Source organism: Chrysochloris asiatica, unplaced genomic scaffold, assembly GCF_000296735.1.
Source record: "Chrysochloris asiatica unplaced genomic scaffold, ChrAsi1.0 scaffold00004, whole genome shotgun sequence".
In the NCBI taxonomy this organism is placed as follows: domain Eukaryota; kingdom Metazoa; phylum Chordata; class Mammalia; order Afrosoricida; family Chrysochloridae; genus Chrysochloris; species Chrysochloris asiatica.
In genome coordinates this window covers 25,370,337-25,395,315 of record NW_006408522.1, presented here as the reverse complement: position 1 = coordinate 25,395,315, position 24,979 = coordinate 25,370,337, and the positions used below count along the sequence as shown (strand labels likewise).

At 37.5% G+C, this 24,979-nt stretch overlaps 2 protein-coding genes across 2 annotated transcripts in view; one reads left to right on the top strand and one right to left on the bottom strand.

Annotated features, from left to right (window-relative positions):
- Positions 1–24,979, bottom strand: part of SHC4 (SHC (Src homology 2 domain containing) family, member 4) — a 193,739-nt gene that overhangs the window by 46,158 nt on the left and 122,602 nt on the right. The window contains 1 exon segment of the mRNA XM_006831677.1: positions 5,689–5,742. Within this exon segment, the coding sequence (XP_006831740.1) occupies positions 5,689–5,742 (54 nt within the window).
- On the top strand, positions 18,901–19,473 carry EID1 (EP300 interacting inhibitor of differentiation 1). Its single transcript, XM_006831676.1, has one exon. The coding sequence runs from the start codon at positions 18,901–18,903 to the stop codon at positions 19,471–19,473; it is 573 nt and encodes a 190-aa protein (XP_006831739.1).

The window sequence follows — 24,979 nt, the reverse complement described above, 5'->3', positions numbered from 1 at the left end:
CACTCTGGCTGCACTTCTTCCAAAACAGATCTGTTGGTTCTTTTGGCAGCCCATGGCACTTTCAATATTCTCCTCCAACACCATAACTCAAAAACTATACACATAGACCTCACCAAATTGACTACATGTGTGGAAAGACATGGTGGAAAAGCTCCATATCATTAGCCAAAACAAGGCCAGGGGAAAATTGTGGAACAGACCATCAATTGCTCATATGCAAGTTCAGGCTGAAGCTGAATAAAATTAAAACAAATCCAAGGCCAAACAAAATATGACCTTGGATCTATCCCACCTGAATTTAGAGATCATCTCAAGAATAGATTGGATGAATTCTACACTAATGACGGAAGACTAGAAGAGTTGTGTGATGACATCAAGAATATCATACAGGAAGAAAGCAAAAAGTCCTTACTATGAAAAGAAAGAAAGAAATGACCAAAATGAATGTCAGAAGAAACTCTGAAACTTGCTCTTCAGCACACAGATCATAAAGCAAATGGAATAAATGAGGAGGTAAAAGTGCTTGAGAAATACTGAGCATGTTCTTCCCTTTTGGTTTTCTAACTCCAGATATTTGTACATTTCATTATAATATTTGGCTTTGTCTTCTTGAGCTGTCCTTTGAAATTATCTGTTCAGCTCTCTTATCTCTTGATAGACAAGCTAAAGCAAATGAAAGAAATGATAAAGTCAAAGAGCTGAACAATATATTTCAAAGGGCAGCTCAAGAAGACAAAGTCAAATCAAGGGGAAAAATCAACTCTTGAGTTGCAATATTGCAATGCAATATTGCATGATTCTATAAGACAACTATCTGGCCAACGGATTGGAAGAGATCTGTATTTGTGCCCATTCCAAAGAGAGGTGATCCAATGGAATGCAGAAATCATTGGACAATATCTTTGATACTCCATGTGAGTAACGTTTTACTAACAGTAATACAGAAATGGCTGCAAGCATACATTGACAGAGAAATTCCAGAGGTTCAAGCTGGATTCAGAAGAGGCCGTGGAATGAAGGATAGCATTGCTGATGTCTGATGGATCTTGGCTGAAAGCAGAGACTATCAGAAAGATGTTTACCTGTGCTTTATTGACTATGCAAAGGCTTTTGATTGTGTAGATCATGGCAAGCTATGGACAACATTGCCAAGTATGAGTATTTCTGAATATTTAATTGTGCTCATGAGGAATCTGTACCTGGACCAAGAGGCAGTTGTTCGAACAGAACCTGGGAACACTGAATGGTTTCAAATGAAGAAAGGTGTGTGACAGGGTTGCATTCTTTTACCATACTTATTCAATCTGTATCCTGAGCAAATAATCCGAGAAGCTTGGTTATATGAAGAAAAATGTAGCATCAGGATTGGAGGAAGACTCATTAACAACTTGTGATATGCAGATGATAAAACTCTGCTTGCTGAAAGTGAAGAGGACTTAAAGTATTTACTGATAAAGACCACAGCCTTCGGTATGAGTTGCATCTCAATGTAAAGAAAACAAAATTCCTCACCACTGGACCAATAAACAGCATTCTTATCAATGGAGAAAAGATTGAAGTTGTCAAGGACTTCATTTTTCTTGGATGAACTATCAATACTCATGGAAGCAGCAGTCAAGAAATCAGATGATGTATTGCATTAGGCAAATATGCTGCACAATACCTTTTTAAAGTATTGAAAAGCAAAGATGTCAGCTTGAGGACTAAGGTGCACCTGACCCAAGCCATGGTATTTTCAAGAACCTCATAAGCATGCGAAAGCTGCACAGTGAATAAGGTAGACCATAGAAGAATTGATGCTTTTGAGTTACGGTGTTGGAGGAGAATATTGAAAGTGCCATGGGCTGCCAAAAGAACCAACATACCTGTGTTGGAAGAAGTGCAGCCAGAGTGCTCCTTGGAAATCAGGATGGTCATACTTCGTCTCTCATACTTTGGATATATTGTCAGGAGGGCTCAGTCACTGAAGAAGTATATCATGTTTGGTAAGGTGGAGGGTCAGGGAAAAAGAGGAAGACCCCCAGCGAGCTGGATTGGCAAAGTGGCAGTGTCAATGGGCTCAAGCATGGCAACAATTGTGAGGTTGGCCCAGAGTAGTGTTTTGTTCTGTTGAACATAGGTCAGCTATGAGTTGGTACCAACTGATGGCACCTAACAACAACAAATGGATAAAATATTGAATGGCACAAGAAACATCAAAAGCAAATGGAAAAAAAGAAAGAAAAGAGGGGGAAATGGTAGATGGAAGGAATAGACAATGTCACTGTATCAAAAACAATTGCCGGTGTTCAAACATTTTAAGAGGTACCATATAATCAAGAATTGATGATACTGAGGGAAAAGGTCCCAGCTGCACTAAAGGCATCTGCAAACAACAAGCCTCCAGACTTGATGGAATAGAAATTGAAATGTCCAACAAACTGATACAGCACTGCAGATGCTCATGCATCTATGCCAAGAAATTTGGAAGACAGCTGCCTGGCCAACTTGTGTGGTGCTGGACTGCAAAGTCAATTTGAACCACAAAGTTGGTGGTTCAAACCCACCATCTACTCCTTGGAAACCCAATACAGGTTCACTGTTGGAACTGATTTGATGACACTTAACAACAACCTGGTCAACAGATTGGGAAAAATCCATATTTGTATCCATTCCAAAGAAAGGTGACCCATTGGAATACAGTAAACATCTAAAATTATCATTAGTATTACATGCAGGTAAAATTTTGCTGAAGATAATTTTTAAATGATTGCAGTAGTACAATGGCAGTGCACTGCCAGAAATTCAAGCAGGATTCAGAAGAGGACATTGAACTAGGGATATCATTGCTGATATGAGATGGATCTTCGCTGAAAGCAGAGAAACCAGAAAAGTGTTTACTTGTGCTTTATTGACTATGGAAAGGTTTTGACATAACAAACTATGGATAATATTGAGAACTATGGGAATTCAAGAACACTTCATTGTACTCATGAGGAACCTGCACATAGACCAAAAGGCAGTTGTTTCAGCAAACAAAGAGATACTGAATAATTCAAAATCAGGAAAGGTGTTTTTCAGGGTTGTATTCTTTGACTATACTTATTCAATCTGTTCAATAAGCAAATAATCTGAGAATTTGGATTGTTTGAAGAAGAATGTGGCATGAGAATTGGGGGGGGGAGACTCATTAACAACTTGCTATATACAGATGACACAACCTTGATTGCTGGAAGTGAAGAGGACTTACAATACTTAGTGATGAATATCAAAGACTACAGCCTTCAGTATGGATTGCACATCAATGTAAAGAAAATGTAAATCCTCACAACTGGAGCAAGAAATAGCATCATGATAAACAGAGACAAGACTGAAGTTGTCAAAGACTTCATTTTGCTTGGATCCACAATCAACACTCATGGAAGCAGCAGTCAAGTAATCAAAAGATGTATTGAATTAGGCAAATCTGTTGTAAAAGTTCTCTTTAAAGTGTCAAAAAGTAAAGATGTCAGTTTGAGGACTAGGGTGCGCCTAACCCAAAACATGGTAATTTCAATTACTTTGTATATGTGTGAAAATTAGACAATGAATAAGGAAGACCGTAAATGCATTGATGCATTTGAATTATGCTGCTGGAGTAGAATAATGAAGGTTCAGTGGATTGCTAGAAGGACAAACAAGTCTGTCTAGGAAGAAGTAAAGCCAGAACACTCTTCAGAATGATAAGACTTTGACTCTTGTCCTTTAGACATGTTGTTAAGGAGGAGTCAGTTCCTGGAGAAGCACATCATGTTTGGTAAAGTGGAGGGTTAATGAAGAAAACCCCCAACAAGATGGCTTGACACAGTGATGGCAACAATGGGCTCAAAGGTAACAATTGTGAGGGTGGCTCAGGACCAGGCAGTGTTTTGTTCTGTTGTATATACAGCATACCTAGAAAAAAGGAGGCGTTCCTCTTAGAATCTAAAATGACAGTAATCCTTATAGCTCAAAAAGGGAAATTTTAAGGCTAGCACCAATAATTATTTTTCATATTTTAGTCCCTTCATAGATGACCAGGCTTTAATGGATTAGGAAGAGAAAAGACAATTTGTGTTTTCAGCCTGGATGCAGTGGCCACTCTGCTACCCTAGACAGAAGCATGGTGTCACTGTCTAGGTCAGATTGTAAGGTGTGATGGATCAGAGTACAGATTCAGTATTGTGCTGGGTTTTATGATCACACAGCAACCATCTCGGATGACTCCTGTTTGCTGATTCTTGGAGAAAAAAAAATTGGTTGACTTCTAAGTGGTGGCATCATGGAAAGAATATATTACTTAGAAAATAACTATATCGGAGATTGAAAGGTGAGGCTATGGCAAAACCCAAATGGACATGACCTGATTAACTACTTTGAGTCACTGAAAGCCAATGTGAAGACCAGTAATCACTGAAGTGCTTTCAAGAAGTGACTAATTTAAATAACATTTGACTATCCATGATGCATATATATATTTCACACAAAATAAAGTTAGACTAATACCCAAGTGGAGGAACTTGCTTAAATAGTTCAGATATCAATGAATAAAGCAATGAGAATACAGAGTAATTTTGGAACTTTAACTTCTTTTAGGCTTAGCAACTATTTTCTTGTTCTTCCCTTATATTCTTTTAAATATGAAGTATTAAGTTTCAAACAAATAATAGCTTTGTTGTGATACCAGCTGATAGATTTGATTTTTACCACTGATCCATATCTCTCTTGGATTTCTGTATCCTATTATTTATGAGTCTAAATTTCATTACTCAAATGGAAGTGAGAAACTAAAAGTAGGTATAAGAATACAAAATCAACAGGTTAACTAGATTTTATTTCTTAATTTCTGAAAAGTATAATCTTTAATAACTGATGTTTGACAAAAGAGAAGGTAGTATATTCTAGGCTAGAATAAGATCTGCATATGGTTTCCTTAATGCCATTTATGTTCAAAGGGCTCAATCATTATGAAAACTATATTCTGCCCTCTTCTAACCTTCCATTTGTTACAGACACAAGAAAAAGACTCATGATGTCAGAGAGGAGCAAAATCATCCTTTCTTCAGTTTAAACAGATTTGTTTCTTATTCAGTCATAGACTCCTTAGCTTCAGTGTCTCTGAAATGATGAAGTAGGAAGTCAGTGAATAACATTTCCTCTTTGCAAAGTAGAGTTGAAGAAATGAGTTCCGTGTATATTCTTGATAGAAAGGACATGCAAGTTTTGTCCAGGAACAGCTGGGGTTTCCCTCCACAATTTTCTATAAATGTGGTTCCTCACTCTAGATTAGACTTAGAACTAGTTGATAGTTGCCAAAATGGCTAATAGACTTCTTCTGCCTTATGTGCCAAGTACGGTTGATTAGTAATGTCTATCTGGACTCTGTATTGAGAATGCTGAAAGGACTGACAACACATATCTGACATACTTGAATTCTAAGACTTACATGTGTTCACCAAGAAGCTTCTCCATGATTCATTACACAGCAGAGGATTATTAGCTCAATTACTAACCCAAATACTTTTGAATCAGTGACAGGGCATATTTGCCCAAATCAAAATTTTTATTACTTACTATATGTACTTATTCCTAAAGTATAAAATGATATTGAGAAAAGGCATACAGGGACTAATATGATTTAGTTGGAAGTCTTTTAACACCTATAAAAAAAATGTATAAATCCATACTTACAGAGTCTCCGCCAGAGGCAAACGAAATTGACTGCATATGATGATTTGCAATGATCTGAAAAACATAAACATATTAACCTTGTATAATTCTACAGATTAATGATCATTTCTAGTTATATATAGTCTGTAAGTAATAGGCATATACTTATTTGGTTTGCTTCTTGTTGGGAGCCACCCCATACAAATTCTATAATAAAGATATTGAGAGCGTGCCCAGCTCACTGCACCTCTCCTGCCTGCACGGTCATGTGGTTCGGGCCATAACAGTCAAAATATAGCACCCCTCTGGATATAGTGAAGCTAATCAATGTCATTGTTGTTGTTGTTGTTTGTTTTTAAGTGCTGTCAAGTCGATTCCAACCCATAGTGACCCTGTACAGGGTTTCCAAGGAATAGCTGGTGAGCCTGAACCACCGACATTGCAGTTCAAACGGCTTTGCAGTCTGGCGCATTAACCCACAGTACCACACCAGGACTCAATGTCATTAGGGAGGAAATAAGATGGATAGTGGTGGTGGTGGTGATATGCTGTGGAGTCGGTTCTAACCCATAGGGCCCCTGCATAGGGTTTCCAAGGCTGTAAATCTTGAAGAGAGCAGAAAGCCTCATTCTTCTCCCACAAAACAGCTGGGTAGTTGGATAGTAGGAAGGAAATCATCTCTTTCTAACATTAAGGAGCATGTAAGTCCAAAGCTCCTGGAGACCATTTTTTTTGTTGCCATACTGAAAAAGACTGCTGCAAAATAAAGCATTCCCTTTGGAAAAAGTAGGAGTTGAAAGTTAAAAATTGACAATTAAAAACAGAAACAGTATGCCAATACTAATCTAAAGAAATACCAGACAAAATAGGCTTCAAGGCAAATAGTATTATTTTGGATGAAGAAAGATACTTACAATTATATAAACCAGGAAGAAAATAAAACAATTTTAAATTTATATTAACCTAAAAGTCAGAACCGACTCGACGGCATTTAACAACACAACAACAAAAGATACAGCTGAACTATATGAAGCAAAAATTGAGAGAATTAAAAGGAGAAATTAAAAAATCCTATATCAAAGTGGGAAATTTAAATATGTACCTCCAAATGAACAAGCACTAGCCTACAATTCAAAGAACTGTAATTATACTGAGTTTGCTTTGTGACCATCATAGGATTTTGCTAGAATTCAGTTTCAGAAATATAATTGTAAAAATCCCCAAATTTCTGTACATAAAGGAAGACACTACAGAATTACATGTGGGTCAAAGAACAACTCATAATTAAAGCTCTTAAATATTTAAATTACATTAAAAAACACTACAAATGAAAACTTATTGGATATAGAGTATGCATACTTTATAGCTTTAAATACATATACTACAAAAGAAAGATTTTTAAAAATCTAAGTATTTTAAAAAGTCATAAAAAGTCATCAAATTAAATCCAAGGAAAATAATAAAGGAAACAAGAGCAGATATGAATGAAAAGAAAACAATTCAAAACTGAGAGAATAAAACAAAAATTATCTTTGAAAAGATGGATAAAATTAATAAGCCTTCAACTGCCATATATGAATATAAAGTTGGACAGTGAATGGCAAAGCCCATAAAAGAACTGATGCATCTAAGCTATAGTGTTGGAGAAGAATATTTAAAGTACTCTGGACTGTCAGAAAAGCAGACAAATCTGTGCTGGAAGATGTACAGCCAGAATGCTCCTTAGAAGCCAGGATTGTGAAACTTCTTCTTTCATGCTTTGGACATATTATTAGAAGGGACCAGTCCCTGGAGAAGGATGTTATGCTTGGTAAACTGGAGGGTCAGTGAAAACAGGAACACCCACAATGAGATGGATTGACACCATGGAAGCAGCAAAGGACTCAAGCACAACAATTGTGAGGATGGCACAGGATTGGGCAGTGTTTTGTTCTGTTATGCAGAGTTGTTATGAGTCAGAACTGACTCAATGGCACCTAACAAAAACAGCAAGATTAATGATAGAAAATAAGCACAAATAATGAATATCAAGACTGAAAAGGAAGACATTGTTTTAAAAATAATAATAAGAGTATACAATGATTCTGAGTGCCATCTAGAACCTTCTGAGGTGGTACATTCCCGCTTGAAAGGAAAAGCAGACCAACCTGGAACAACTAGAGGCACAGAAGATACTTCTTGAAAGAAAGATCAGCAGGAAAAATCCAAAACAAAAATGGCAGTTTGATTGGCTACTACAAGAACAAGTAAGTTGTTTGCCAGGGAGCAATCAAAGCAGGTAATCAAGTCCCTTCAGGACAAAACCCCTCCAAGACTAAAACTCAAAGGGAACACATGAGCAGGCATGTAAGTTTGCTGGTGATCACATTGGTCTTCTAGTGAGTGGAAGAGGGGGAAAGGCAGAAATGAAGATATGGGCTGAGTTTGACCATGTTCCATTGACTCCCATCAACCTGAAGAGAAGAGAGAGAAGAGAAAGGGCTGGTTGGTCTGAAATGTGTTGAGACCTGGCGACTCCTGAGCCCATGGACAAGGACATGGCCATGGAGGGCTAGAGCTCAGAGTGAAGCATCCAACTGCTAGGAAGTGAGGGGAGATGCACAAGAACATCCAAACTTGTAGATACTACCCATTTGACCTAGCTTCGATGGCTCAATGATCAGAACTCGACTAGAGGAAGATAATATATATATATATATATTTTGCTAAAGGAAACAAGTGTAAATTGCTACAATATGATGAACTTGACCTATATTTATGGAGGTAGTAGCTCAAAATACAAACTGAGAGGGAAGGAGTCTTCTTATCAAGTATCAATCCTATCCCCTCTGTATACAGAGTTGATTGGGATGGGCAACTTAGACATTGTTGTTGTTAGGTGGCATCGAGTCAGTACCGACTCATAGCAACCTTATGCACAGCAGAATGAACCACTGCCTGGGCCAACCTCACTATTGTTGCCACGCTTGTGTCCATCAATGCTGCCACTTGGCCAATGCATCTCGTTGGGGGTCTTCCTCTCTTTCTCTGATCCACCACCTTACCAAACATGATATCCTTCATCAGTGACTGGTCCCTCCTGACAATATGTCTGAGTATGAGAGACAAAGTTTGGCCATCCTGGCCTCCAAGGAGCACTCTGGCTGCACTGCTTCCAAAACGGATCTGTTGGTTCTTTTGGCAGCCCATGGCACTTTCAATATTCTCCTCCAACACCATAACTCAAAAGCATCAATTCTTCTACGGTCTTCCTTATTCACTGTCCAGCTTTTACATGCATATCAGGTTAATGAAAATACCATAGCTTGGGTCAGGTGCACCTTTATCTTTAAGCTGACATCTTTGCTCTTCAACACTTTAAAAAGGTCTTGTGCAACAGATTTGCCTAATGCAATATATCGTTTAATTTCTTGACTGCTGCTTCCATGAGTGTTGATAGTTGATCCAAGAAGAATGAAGTCCTTGACAACTTCAATCTTTTCTCCACAGATCAGAATGTTGTTTATTGGTCCAGTGGTGAGGATATTTGTTTTCTTTACATTGAGATGCAATCCATACCGAAGGCTGTGCTTTTTCATCTTCATCAGTAAAAGTTTTAATTCCTTTTCACTTTCAGCAAGCAAGGTTGTATCATCTGCATATTGCAGGTTGTTAATGAATCTTCCTCCAATCCTGATGCCACATTTTTCTTCATATATCCCAGCTTCTCGGATTATTTGCTCAGGATACAGATTGAATAAGTATGGTGAAAGAATACAACCTTGTTGCACACCGATATTGGATACCCAAAATTGGGGGGATACCTAAAAATGGGGGGTGTGTGGCTATAAAGGTACAAAGTTATTGGCTTACAAGTTTTCAAAAAAGGGGGGAGTAGTTAATCTTACAGTCCAGGAACAGAGGACCCTAGGATCATCAAGGGAGAAGCGCACAAGCAGAATGTGGGTCCCTATCCAGAGAAGCAGTGGCACCAGAAACGGAAGCAGAGATAAGGTCATGGAGAAATCGAGCAGCTGAGGACTCTAGATTCATGGAAAGAGAAAGGCTGTGTGCTGATGGCCAGATGTTGGCAGCCAGGAGGCAAGCTTATAGAATGTGCCCTTTGGTTGTTTAAATGATTATGTATTCCTAAGTGTTTTCATGTACATCCCTCTCCCCCAACCGCTAAAAACCCCCAAAACACAGAGGGAATAGAAGTAAAAATATTGTTGAATGATGATGTATGGAGGAGAATATAATCATTGCAATGAAATGATGAGTGTAAAACTGATGTTCTCCCATGTAAACTATCACTCAATTCACAATAACAACTTAAAGAAAAGAGAGAGAGAGTATATGATGAATAATTTTAAGCCAATAAATTTTTGTGTTTAGCTAAAATGAGCAAATTCCTAGAAAAATACAATTTACTGAAACAAGAAGGAAGAGAAAATCTGAATAATGTCATAAACCTATCACTAAAATCTCCAGGACCATATGACTTCCTAAAATAGTCTTGCAAATAGTTAATAGAGAAACAATACAAATCTTTCACCAAATCTACCAGATATTTAAAAAGGGAAAATCATTTTTCCTATTTTATGAGGCCAGCATAGTCTTGATTCCAAATGTGACAAAGGTAGTAAAAGAGATTAAAATTACAGGTCAATGGCTGTCATAAACATGGTTTCAAATATCCTAAACAAATATTAGCACATTGAATCCAGCAATATAAAAACATATAATACATTATTGCCAAGTAGGGTTTATTTCAGAAATGCAAAGCTGAATCAACATTAGAAAAACCAATCAATGTAATTTATTACAGTGATTAAAAATGAAAACAGAGAACCAAACATAATTTAGAAAATTGGAAGAAAAAAAAAATCTGTAGCAGATAGTTGCATTAAGGGCCTATAGTAAATTGCACCTTGCAGGATCACACTGATTCTGGAGTAGGCCCAGTGATTTGCTTTGGCCGACAGAAAAGTAGCAAATGTGAAGCCTCTATGCAAGAACCAGAACAAGCCTGGTAAAGAAGCCATATGGAAAACAATTGAAAAATGACAGAGAAAATGATCCCATACAGTTTCAGAATTCATAAATTTTTGAACAATATCATGTATATCACACAAATAAAATTTTGCTGAAGATAATTTAAAAACTGTTGCAGTAATACATTGACACCAGAAATTCAAGCCAGATTCAGAAGAGGACGTGAAATGAGGGATATCATTCCTGATGTCTGGTAGATCTTGGCTGAAAGCAGAGACTATTAGAAAGATATTTACATGTGTTTTATTGAGTATGCAAAGGCATTTTACTGTATGGATCAGAAATTATGGGTAGCAATGGGAATAATTGGAATTCCAGAACACTTAATTGTGTTCATGCAGAACCCATACATAGATCAAGAGGCAGTCATTTGAATAGAACAAGGGGATATTGGATGGTTTAAAATCAGGAAATGTGTGTGACAGAATTGTACCCATTCAACATAATTAGTCAATCTGTATATTAAGCAAATAATCTGAGAAACTGGACTGTATAAAGAAGAACACAATTTCATGATTGGAGGAAGACCTGTGATATGCAAAAAATGAAATCTTGTTTGCTTGACTTGAAGCATTTACAGAAGAAGATCAAACACTACAGCCTTAAGTATAGATTTCACCTCAACACAAAGAAAACAAAAGTCTTCACAACTGGACCAATAAGCAATATCATGATAAATGGAGAAAATATTGAATTCATCAAGGATTTCATTTTACTTGTTCACAATCAATGCTCATGGAAGCACCAGTTTAAACATAAACAATGTATTGCATTAAGAATATCTGCTAGACCTCTTTAAAGTGTTAAAAAGCAAAGATGTCACTTGAGGACTAAGGACTAAAGCCTAACCCAAGTCATAGTACTTTCAATCACTTCATATGCATGCAAAAGCCAGACAATGGATAAGGAACACTTATTCATTGTGTTGGTAAACAATATTGAAAATATCATGGACTGCCAGAAGAACAAACAAATCTGCCTTGGAAGAATTGCAGCCACAATGCTCCTTAGAAACAAGGATGATGATACTTTGTCTCACATATTTGGACATGTTATCAGGAGGGACATGTTGTCCTTGGGGAAGGATATCATGTTTGGTAAAGAAAAGGGTCAGTGAAAAGAGGAAGACCCTCAGTGAGATACACTGACATAGTGGTTGCAAATGGGCTCCAACAAAACAATTGTGAGGAGTGGGCAGTGTTTTGTTCTACACTGGGTCACTATGAGTTAGAACTAACTCAATAGCATCTAACCACAAAAACAGTAATCATTACAAAAACAGATCACCAGATATTTTCTGCCACAGAACCACTGGTGGGTTCAAACCACTGACCTTTCAGTTAGCAGCACAGTGCTTAACCACTGTGCCGCCAGATAGGTGAGAAAGGCTATTTTGGACTTGAAGATAACTTCAGTCATATGAATGATACCAAGTGTGGTGCTGTAGGATGAACACTGGACTGCTTACCTCAAGGTCAGTGGTTCAAATCCACGTGCCACTCCTCAGAAACCCTTATACAGGGTTACTATGAGTCAGAACCAACTCAATGGCATTTAACAACTAAAAGTAAGACAAGTAGAAGAACCACCTAGCTAAGATAAACTCAAAGTGCAGAGCATTATAAACTTATAAACTACTGATTTTTGGAAATGGTTTGTTTTGTAGGCTTAGAAAACGAAAATAATTCACATGATTAAAAACTCTTAGCAAACTAGGATAAAAAGACATTTTCTTTAATCCATTAAAGAATTGACAAAAGAGCATACTTCATGACTAACTATTGATAGCTTTATGCCAAGGATCAAGAATGAGACAAGGATACCTGTTACTAGCATTCCACTAAAGGTCCTAGCAATGCAGTAAGAATGAGTCACATGAAGGAAAGCCATAAAGATGAGAAATAAGTAAAACTGTCATTATTCATATATAATGTGATCATGTTTTTAAAAACCAAAAATAATCTATACATAAAGGATTAGAATTAGTAAAATAAATAGACAAGTTCACTCTGATGAGATCAAAATATGATAGATTATATTTCTATATAATAGCAAAAGAACAATTTAGATAATAACATTTTAAGAATGGAAATTATTTGTAATAGCATCATTTACAAAGAATAAATCTAACAAAATATATGTAATATAGCTATACTAAAACTGTAAAATATTAATAAAATAAATAAAAGAACACCTACAGAAATAAAGAGCTATACCATGTTCATGGATTGAATGATTTAACATGGTAAAGATAGCACTTTCTCCCAACTTTGTTGATAGCTTTAATGGAATCTCAATGAATTATTTTGTTTGTGTAAATTGGCAAGCTGATTTAAAAATGTATGTTCAAACTCGCCAGTAGATCCTTGGAAACTCTATACAGGGTCGCTATGAGTTGGAAGCAACTCAATGGCACTTATCAACAACAATGGGTAAGCTAAGACTATTTTAAAGAAGAAAAAAGATATAGAGAACTTACGTTAATAGACTATCAAGGCTTTTTATGAAGCTACAGTGACTAAGATTATTTCAATTGAGTGAAAATGAATAGATACAGAAACAGAACAACATACGAATATTTTATCAGAAAAAACACACTGCAGAACAGTAAAAAAACAATAGTCTTTTTCAAAATCGATGTGGGGGGAATCTTGTTTCCCTGCCTTACACAAACCTAGTGGAAGCTATTTCAAAGCTTTTAGAAGATAATACATATAGAAGAATATGTTCATGGCTATGAGATTGAGAAAATTTCATAAAATGGACACAAAGAGCAGCAACCATTAAGGAAAATCCAATAAATCAAGTTACATTAAAATAAACAATTGGTATTCATCAAAATGCAACACTAAAATAATGGAAAGGGAAATCACAGAATGGGAGAAGATATTTGCAAAATACATAACTGACCAAGTGCTTATATCCAGACACAAGAAGTCTTACAAATTAGTAAGCAAAAGCCAGACAACACAATTTTTTAAAAAGGCATTGTTGTTGCTGTTGTTAGGTGCCATTGAGTCAGTTGTGACTCATAGCAACCCTGTAAAGGATTTCCAAGGAGCAGCTGGTAGGTTTGAATGGCCAACCCTGTGGTTAGGAGTCCAGGGCATAAAACATCAATATTCACTTCTCAAAAAGCAATATAAACATACAAAAAAGTATTGTACCTAAACAGCTATCAGAAAAATGCAAATGAAACCCCAGTGAGTTATAAACTCAACATTATGGCTAAAATTAAATTTAAATACTGTCAGGGTGCTTTTGTTGGGCAGAATGTAGAACAACTAAATTCTCACCCACTACTGGTTAGAGTGTAAACTGGTACAGTCACTTTGGAGAATTGTTTGAAAATGTCTACTAAAGCTACATATATAATAAGACCAAGTGATTCTCCTCCTAGATGTATACCCAACAGAATTGTGTACACATGTGCTTCAAAAGACATGCTCAAAAACTATTCACAATAGCCCCAAACTAGAGAAAATTCTAATGACTATTACAATACTCACACACTTAATGTTATGCAACTGAATGGTTTTTTTGAGCAAAAGAAGCCAAACATAATGAACACATTGTATTACATACATTAATATATATAAAGTTTAAAAACAAGCCAAGTTTGAAGTCAGGAGAGTGGGTTATTTCTGAGAGGAAGGAAGAGGGCATAATAGTTGTCTGAAATGTTAGATTTTTCATCTGGATAGTGGTTACTATGTTTGTATTGTGATAATGAATCAACCTATATACATATGTTCTGTGCCCTTTTGTATATTTATGTAATACATATACGCACATATTTCTCTAAAAAATACTTACTGAAAACAAGAAAAAAAAAAAAACCCATACAAATATCAATATTCTCTGTCATTCAGCAATTGACAATTAACACTGTAAGGGGGAACATTACATTTTTTTTTGTTTTGCTTTGTCTCATGTAAGTTTATTTTAAAAACTCCTTTACAGAAGTACATTCATTAAACATAATGTTTACGAACATACATCAACAGTAATTTTACTAGATATTTTACTATTCATTATTAAATAAATATTTTAGGTAACAAATTAATTTCATTTTTCTATGAGATTTTTACATGATCAAAAAATGAAAAACTGGCAAATTTTTAACATTAAAATTTAGTTCTAACTACATGGAAGTCTAATAGGTGTAAAGGAAAGTTATATTTTACTAGAGCACTTAGGAATAACTAATAATAATTATATAAACCTTTTTGGAAATCTTCATTAAAGGGTATGTATAAGACCTGAACAAGTAGAAAGATATGTTTAAGTGCCATCAAGTCAGTTCTGACTTATGGCGACCCTATAGGTTTTCGAGGAGTGACTGGTGGGTTTGAACTGTTGATATTGTGTTTGTTAGTCCAGTGCTTATCCTACAGCGCCACACCAGGACTCCAGAAAGATAAATGTCATCTGAGTAAATGAAAAAATAATGTTGTAAATTCACTGATAACTTTCCCAAATATCACCAGTTTTGATGGAGAAAGATGAGCCTTTCTACTCACAATACTGTCAATTTCCCACAAGTTAATCAGTAAATTCCATGCAAATCTAATAAAAATTCCACCAGTGTTATTGATGAAATTTTCAAATTGCTTCTGAAATGCATTTCTGTTGTCAAATGCCGTCCAGTTAGGTCCACTTTGTAGAGACTCTGTATAAGGGTTCCAAGGAGCAGCTGGTAGGTTTGAACCGCCAACCTTGTCGTTAGCAGTCTAGTGCTTATCGTATAGCACCAACCAGGACTGGAAAAAATTATAGCGTAAAAAGTGTTAAGGCAGTTAAAAAAAAAAAAAAAGACATTATTTTCCTTGTCAGGAAGACATTATTAAACTACAGAAAATAGAATGTTGTTATTGCTGTTAAGCGTTGTCGAGTAGGCTTCAACTCATAGCGACCCCGTATAAGGTTTCTGAGGGGCAGTTGATGCACTAGAATCACCAAGCTTGCTGTTCAGCACATAATCCTGCAGCACCACACCAGGACTCATAGAAATTAAATAGAGAGTCTAAAAACAGATCCACGGATGCATGGACTTTAAGTCTATGATGAATGTGGCATCTCTAAATAACAAAGGATGGTAATTAAATTAGAATTGGAGATATAGATATAGATATAGATATGTTGTTGTTTGCTGTTGTTAAGTGCCATAGAGTTGCTTGTGACCCATAGCAACCCTGTGTAGGGTTTCTGAGAAGTGGCTGATAGATTTGAACTGTTGACTTTGTGGTTTGCAGGCCAGTGTTGATCCTAACGTGCCACATGATATACAAGTAAGTAAATCCTGTCTTTGTACTATAGACAAAAACTGATCAATAAAAGACCTATAAAATCATTAAAGGGCAGATAAAATATAATACTTGTGACCTTTGGATGAGAAAATTTCATCTTACACAGAAAGAAAAAGACATACAGAAAAAATTAATTTGACTACATAAAAATGTTAAACTTTTGTATAAGAAAAGAGTTCTTAAACAGGACAAACAACAGGTGGAAAATATATATTTGCAACATATAAAACAAAGTTTGCATATAAAGAACTTCTACAAATCAATATGAAAAGAAATAAACCCAAAATTGTTGTTGTTATTAAGTGCCATTGAGTTGATTCCAACTTATAGCAATCCTGTGAGTTTTCAAGTAGTGGCTGGTGAGTTTGAACCACTGACCTGCGGTCTAGTGCTTTATCCCACAGCGCCACACCACAACATCAAAATCAGACCAGTTAATTCACAGAATTAATACAAATGTTCAGTGACATACTTAAAGATTTTCAATCTCCAAGAGAACAAGTCATGGAAAACAGTCCATGATACCATTAAATTGATAAAATTGTTAAAGTTCAACAAAACTATGTGACAAGACTATGTTCTTGTTGTTGAGTGCCGTTGAGTCGATATCTATTGACTCATAGCGACCCTATATAGGGTTTCCAGGGAGTGGCTGATGAGCTTGAACCGCCGACATTGAGATTCAAAGTGACCTTGCAGTCTAGCACATTAACCCAGACCACCATACCAGGACAAGGGTATAGAGATTCTCAAATACTGCTGACTCATTTGTACTATTGTGGAATGCAAGTCAACAGTATTCAGTAACATTACAATATGAACATCCAGGAATCCCTTGGTGGTGTAAATGGTTGACTCCCATGGCTGCTAACTGAAAGGTAAGAGGTTTGAGTTCATCCATAGATTTCAGAAGACCTGGAGATCTCCTGAAAAATCAGTCATTAAAAACTCTGATATACATGGAATCACTGTGAATCAGACTCCACTAAGTCCACTGGTTTACATAGACCCTTCAATATGTCAATTACATATACCCTTCAATCAGAGTGGAGTCCTGAGGTGGCACTCTAGGATAAGCACTGGACTGCTAACTGTAGGGTGGCAATTCACACCCACTAGCTGCTCGTTGGAAACTACTCAGGGTCTCTATGTGTCGGAACCAACTCAACGGCACTTAACAACAATCAGTTATATCTAAGGAATAGGAATAGGCAGGTATGGCACCACCTGAGTGGCATACGACTGAGCAGTTTCCATTACCAGATTACCAAGTGTGAGAGAGCATTCAGCCAGTCAAAACGAATACTTTTGTATTTGAGAGCCTCCATGGATCCTGGTGTAGTGCTGTAGAATAAGCACTAGACTGCTATCTGCATGGTCGGCTGTTCAAACCCAGTAGCCTCTATGAGTAGGAAGTGATTTGACGGCAATTAACAACAACATCAACATAGGGCAAGGAGGAGTTCTGTAGGATAAGCACTGGACTGATAACAACAAGGTCCGCCAGGGTTCAAATCCACCGGCAGCTCTGCTGGAGAAAAATGAGCATTTCTGCTAGGTAAGAATTTATAGTCTTTGAAATCCTATATAAAGTCACTAAGAGAATTAACTATACGGCAGTGGATTTGTTTTTTGGGGGGTTATGGGTCACTGAAGACTGTGATCTTGCTATGCAGAGAGTAAAAAGAAACTGACAGCAAAACAAAACAAAAAAGGCTTTGATTTCATCATACAACAATTTTCATCAGTGAAAGCAAGGAAGATGCTGTTGCAATTTCATGTAGTACCACAATACATTAAGCAAAAGATGAACACACCTGACTTGTACTTTTGATTTAATATTATGGAGTTATCTAAAAGATGGGTGTTAGATGTTTGGACAAAGGTACCATGTTAGTGCTTGCCAGAGGTGCTCTTTCTGAAGACAACGCCTCTGCCTACAATGTTGCCTTTCCATTTCTAGATATTGAGTCTTAAAAAACATTAGCACATATAGATATCCATTTACCCATCGTTTATAGTATCAAAAACTAGAAAATGTTTGTCTATACTTAGGTTAACTATAGTATATCTATACTAGAACGCGAGCAAAAAATAAAAATTATATATAGTAGTAGCTATGTATCCTAACAAAGCTAAATCTTGAAGACACAGCCAAGGCTTTTAAAAAGTTGCAGTTATGTAAAGTATGTAAAAGAAAATAACATAAATATACACTTCCCACAAGGATATAAAGATCCATTTACGTGCCAAAGTGAGAACTGAAAGAACAACCTCCTGGAAAGAGTGGCGACAAATTTTTTCACTGTAATTTAGGGAAAAAACAAAACACGGATAATATATACATTTATTATTTGTGGATTTAACATAATTTTTTAATGACAAAATCAGATAATAGATGTTTTTAACATGTGGATTTATGTAGTCTAGTTTGGGATTTTTTATTTGGCGCACAAATAAGATAGTTGTTAAAATCTTGGGAGCAGATGTGACTGCCTGGGGGAGGGAGTGTTGGAAGAAGGAGATACAAAAGAAGATAGATGAGGGGGCGAATTAAATGTTGTAACAAAGGCCAGTGGGTATAACAAGTTTTTAGCATTGGGTATAACAAGTTTTTAGCATCCTAAGCAGCATGCACAGTCTCTAGTTACGACGTTCGAATCGACTGAAACGCAGAAAACGCACACCACGAAGCGGGTTCAGTGTTCACACAGGCTAGCGGCACCAAATGTGCTCCACGTCAGAAGGGAGGTGGTGGTAGGAGATTTACGCATGCGTACAGGGTTACGCAATTTACATCGTTTGCGCAAGCGCACACCCGCACACCCACACAACCGCGTATCTGTGTTATCGCCGAAAACGCCTTGTGAGCGTTTGAACTGCTTAAATCATGTCCGAAATGTCCGAGCTGTCCGAACTGTATGAGGAGAGCAATGACCTGCAGATGGATGTGATGGCTGGCGAGAGTGACCTTCCGCAGATGGAGGTAGGCAGCGGGAACCGGGAGCCTTCCCCGAGCCCCTCCCGCCTCGGGGCCCCGCCGCAGCTGGAGGAGGAAGGCCCGATGGAGGAGGAGGAGGAGGAGGCCCAGCCAATGGCTGCGGCGGGCGGCCTGGCTAACGGGCCCAGCCGTGGCGAGCAGCCGGGCCAGGTCGCGGCCCCAGACTTGGAGAGCGACGACGAGGGCGAGGAATTTGATGACTGGGAGGACGACTACGACTATCCCGAAGAGGAGCAGCTCAGCGGGGCCGGCTATAGGGTCTCCGCGGCCCTGGAAGAAGCCAACAAGATGTTCCTGCGAACATCTAGAGCCAGAGAAGCAGCCCTAGATGGCGGCTTCCAGATGCATTACGAGAAGACCCCGTTTGATCAGCTAGCTTTTATCGAAGAGCTCTTTTCCCTCATGGTTGTCAACCGTCTGACCGAAGAACTCGGCTGTGATGAGATTATTGATCGAGAGTAAGGTCAGGGCTGTTAAAAGAGGAGGAAACTACTTGAGGAGAGACTCACTATTATTTTGGGGGTTTGTTCGAAATAGTTCTGTGCCAGTGGAAAACTTGATCTTCCAAAAAAAAAAATTGTTTTAGTTTGTTTTGCAGAATCGAGTAGGACAGTGACCGCACAATTGTGAGAAAGAAAGAGAATCGTTAAGAAAGAAAAAGGATCGGAGGACTGTAGAAACCGGTTTCCAAGCATGTCCTGAAACACCCAGGTCTTTGCCTTTGTTATTTTCCTGGCATTGGGGGATTGATCCCTTCTTATCTGTATCGCGGTTTAAGGGATGGTTTTGCAAGAACAAGGCATGATCAAGACAAACTGCTAATAGATGAACCCACTGATAATTTATATGATGAGAAAAGATCACCAAAATGCCCAATTTAGGACACGGATAGCTGAATTATCTGGACTGGAAGCCTATTGAGAAAACTTTGGAAATTCTGGTTTTGTGATCTATTCAAGTCATAATTATCAAAAGTATTAGTGTAGCATAAGTTTAGCTCTCATCAGTTTCTCAAAAGGATGAAAATACCCCAAAAAGAAGTATATGCCAGTGCTGTATCTAAATTTGTTACCAAGAGCATCTGAAATTTTGTTTATATGTGTTATTTTTATTATAATTCGAGAAAATCCATGTTGTGATCATTTTAAAAAGTAAAAGATTAAGGCAACCTTAATTAAAACCTTTAGACGTTACTACGTTTTGTGAAAGTACAAAGAAAACATTTCTAAATACTCAAGACACTAGAGAAGACTTCTGTTTTGCTCTTCTATTTTTCACTTATTTGACAGGAGAAAGATTTCAGTTGAACTTAATATTATATGAACTGTTGGTGAATGTTGTCATGTAAAAGGAAAGTTGTACATCTTAAAAAGGCTGTGAATAATTACGCTATGGACTTTGTAAAGGTTTTCAACCTGCCCAGAAATCCACCTCAGTCTCTGACATTTCCTTTCCTCTTTCTCCTCCTCTAAATTAAGCTTGTTATCTGTATGCACCAGCGTTGGAGATAATAAAACTTCTTCTGTGTACTTTGTTGGGCTAACAACACATTGTTATTACACACATATAACTTTTCCCATATTCTACTTTTTATTGTATCAATTATTGCAACCACTTAGTGATTGAAATTGAACAAATAGCTACAAGTGAAAGTGACCCAGCTTCAAATACCTGATCTGCAAATTAATTTATGGAAATGAAACTTAGTAAATTAAGTATTGTCAACTTGGAAAACGCCCTGTCAGTGAGCATGTTGATATGCTTATTATATTAAGATGCTAAAGTTATGTGAGAAAAAAAATGTTAGGACACTGCACCCAGTAAACATTGAGTCTTTTATATAAGCAGATTTTATCATGACCAATAAAAATGACGAGCTCTTCCTGCCCTATTAGAACAATAAACGAAATCCAAAATAACAAGGTAATTCATTCTTACATATGGCAGTCGTCCTGTTCTTTGGGAAGGGGATTCTTTTTTGTAAGAAAAAAAAAGATTGAAAATATTAAGACTGATCATTGAAGTAAAAAAACCAAAGCCAGTGCCATTAAGTGGACTGTAACTCACAGTGACCCTGTATAGGGTTTCTGAGGCTGTAAATTCCTTCACCAGGTTTGAACTGCCAACGAGCAGTCCAGTGCTTGTGCAGTCCACTAATCCTGCAGCAACACATTAATGGGGTGGGGAGGGGACCGATGAAGTAAAATATTCACATATCTTAATCCTGCTGCTTCTGGGCCTCACCTCTTACATTATTAAATAGCATTTAACTGCAGTCCTGTATCTGTAGATAGTTAATTGTGCAATGTGAATTAACCTAATACTGATGGGGGCGGGGGTGGGGGTGGGGGAAGAATGCCAATATACAATAAACTAGTCACATTTACCTCCAAATAAAGAAAGGCCTGGGAGAAAAAAACAGGTCTATAAACTGGAAGGTTATAATTCTGTTTCTCTGATTAAGCAGGGAGCAGAGGGAGGGGAAAAGAAAACTCACATCCTCTGTTATAGTTCGAAGACCCATCTTGAGAAAGACCTAGGTTCTCTAATTGGTTATACACATTTACCCACTGCCATCAAGTCAGTTCCAATGCAGTGACCCTATAGGACAAGGTAGAACTGCTCCCCAGGGTTTCCACAACTAGATCTTTATAGGAGCAGGCAGCCTTATTTTCCTCTTTATCCCATGGAGTGGCTGGTGGGTTCCAGCTGCTGACCTTGTGGTTAGTAGCCCAATACATAACCCACTAGGCTACCAGGGCACCTTTGCAACTCGTTAGTTGGTTTTAAAAATAGGAAATAACTTGAGAAAGCACTGAAATTAATCATTGTTAATATTTATTGAAGATGAAAAGTGATAGTACTTTGATACCCTTTTTAGGGATTCAAAATCACATGTTTTTTTAAATGTTGGCATTACCACTGGCTAGAATCTGACAGCTGGTTCAAATCTGGACCCCACTACTTAATAGAACTGTAACTCATAAATTATCTCTCTAGTGTCCTATTCATAACCTGGTTCCATCAAGTCAATCTTGACTCATAGAGACACTGTAAGACAGACTAGAATTGCTCCATAGGGTCTTGCAAGGCTGTGATCTAAGGAAGTAGACAACTACAACTTTCTCCCAGGGATTGGCTGTTGGGTTCAAACTACCAAACTTATGTTTAGCAGCCAATTGATTAACTAGTATGCCATCAGGGTTCCTTGGATTTATCCATGTTGTTAAATTCCCCCAAGTCAGTTCCGACTCACAGTGACACTACATAGGGTTTCCGAGGAGCAGAACTGCCAACCTTGAGGTTAGCAGTCCAGCGTTTATCTTACAGCGCCACACCAGGATCTATCCATAGGTATTATAAATGTGCTTAGATAGCCCACATTAGCTGCCCTCAGGCAACAGATGTCCCATAGGTTGATTTTGTTTGGATGACAAAATTTTAACTTGATTATAAACAAACATTTCATAATTTAGAGAAAGCAGCTAAAAACCCAGATTTCCAGCTTCTATTGCCACAGTGAAGGAGCCCTGGTGGTGTAGTGCATTAAACATTGGACTGCTAACTGAAAGATTGGTAGTGCAATCCCACCAGCCGCTCATGGGGAGAAAGATGAGGCTGTCTGCTTCAGTAAAAATTTACAGCCTTGGAAACCCCTAGCTCCGCCTACTCTGCCCCTAGGCTCACTATGAATTGGAATCAACAGCAGTGGTTTGGTTGTCATGGTGAAAGATCTGGCAGCCCTGGTCCCTTAGTCCCACATGGCAAAAAGTGCCTGAGTCTTCTTTAGATAGTGAAGCTCATCTGTTTGCCACAACCCCAATGTTCTCTCCTGGACATTGAGGCCAAGTGATTAAAAGTTTGCCATTTTATCTTATCTGGATAAGCCTGCTTGGCCTCTATGTATTTGAAGTTGCCTCTCCTAATGGAGGAGTCCTGGTGCGACGCTGTAGGATAAGCACTGGACTACTAACTGCAAGGTAGGCAGTTGAAACTTACCAGTTGTTCCTCAGAAACCCTATGTAGGGTCACTGAGTTGGACCCTACTAGACAACACTTAACAATGACATCATCTCTTTCTGGACACTAAAGAATGTTTCCATTTTCTTTATGTTTTATCTAGTTTTTCTCTCCATTATCCTCAATTCAATAAATACTAAGAGTTGGTGGAAATAATGAAAAGTAAAGACTTAGTGATAGTGGGAGCTAAGAACATGGCATCAGGATTAGAGGAAGACTCATTAACAACCTGCAATATGCAGATGATATTGCCTTGCTTACTGAAAGTGAAGAGGATTTAAAATATTGATGAAGATCAAAGACTATATAGCCTTCAGTATGGATTGTACCTCAATGTAATGAAAACACAAATCCTCTCAACTGGGCCAATATATAACATCATGGCGAATTAAAAAAAAAGATTGAAGTTGTCAAAGACTTCATTTTGCTTAGATCCACAATCAACACTCCTGGAAACAGATGTCAAGAAATCAAATTAAGTATTTCATTAGGAAAATCTGCTGCACAAGATCTGTTTAAATTGTTCAAGAGCATAGATTTTAGTTTGATAACTAAGGTGAGCCTGACCCAAGTCATGCTATTTTCAGTCACCTCATGCATGTGCAAGTTGGACAGTAAATAAGGATGTCTGTAAAACAATAGATGCATTTGAATTACGTTGTTGGAGAAGGATATTAAAAGTACCATGGACTACCAAAAGAACAAACAAATGTCTTGGAAGTATAACCAGAATGCTCCTTAGAAGCCAAGATGGTGAAACTTCATCTTTTATACATTGGACATGTTATCAGGAGGGACCAGTCTCTGGAGAAAGACATCATGCTTGGTAAAGTGGAGGGTCAGTGAAAGAGGATGCCCTCCAATGGCATGAACTGGCACCATGGCAGCAGCAATGGGCTCACGCATGACAACAATTGTGAGGATGGCATAGGACCAGGCAGTGTTTCATTCTGTTGTGCATAGTGTTGATGTGAGTTGGAGCCAACACAGCGGCACATAACAACAAGAAGACTCTAACTTTTTTTTTTGCTTAAGCCCCTAAAATGCCATCTTAAAGTATGTCAAAAAAATCTTTTTAAAACAAGGAATTTTTAAAACAAACACCCTATGACTTGCTTTTCCAAAATATATTTTCCCATACCAAAACTGATCATTTTAAAAAATGGTAAGTATTATGTTTAATATAATTTATGCTTTTGAGAGCATACTAAATATTTTGGGGCATGAATGATTATACTTTTATATTGTCTTCAATGACTGAAGATAGATATGAACCATCTGATTCATAAGTGATCTGTCATCTATGAATGGTCCCATAAACTTGAATGAAATTGTTTGTTTTCAGGCCAAAGTATATCTTTAAATTAGGGAAAGGGAGAAGGACACTAGCACATTTTTTTGTAGTTATCTTAGGATTTCAAGGGGTCATTTCTTCAAGAAGGCTTTAATAAGCAAATCCCTTTCTTATGCTACATCCAGTTCCCTTCTGTACTACCTTCATCCATTGTACATTTTAATAGCCCTTTTGACATACAAAGGGGCTTTAAAAAGTTCATGGGACAATCCCATTATCTTTTAATTCTATTTTCCATGAACTTTTTGAACCCCCTCATGTATAGCATCTTCAGTTGAATTGAAACATCAACTGGACACATTTTTTTCCCCCAGCCATTTTCCCCAAGGCCTGTAAAATAGTTCAAAACAATTTTTTAAAAATAGTCGCTGGGTTTGAGATCAATGAGACCTGTGGTCTCCGCTTCAAGCCCTGAAGACAGCCCCACTCTATGATATCAATGAAGCAAAGATGGGAGTCACTCCCAAAGGCATCTCGCTGTTATGGCTATCAGGAGGAGATGTCACCATGCCCACTGTCACTACCTCTAGTCTGCCTGAAAGATAGTGATGTGTCACAATGCCACTTCTCACTGCAGTGACCTAGAGAAAGAGT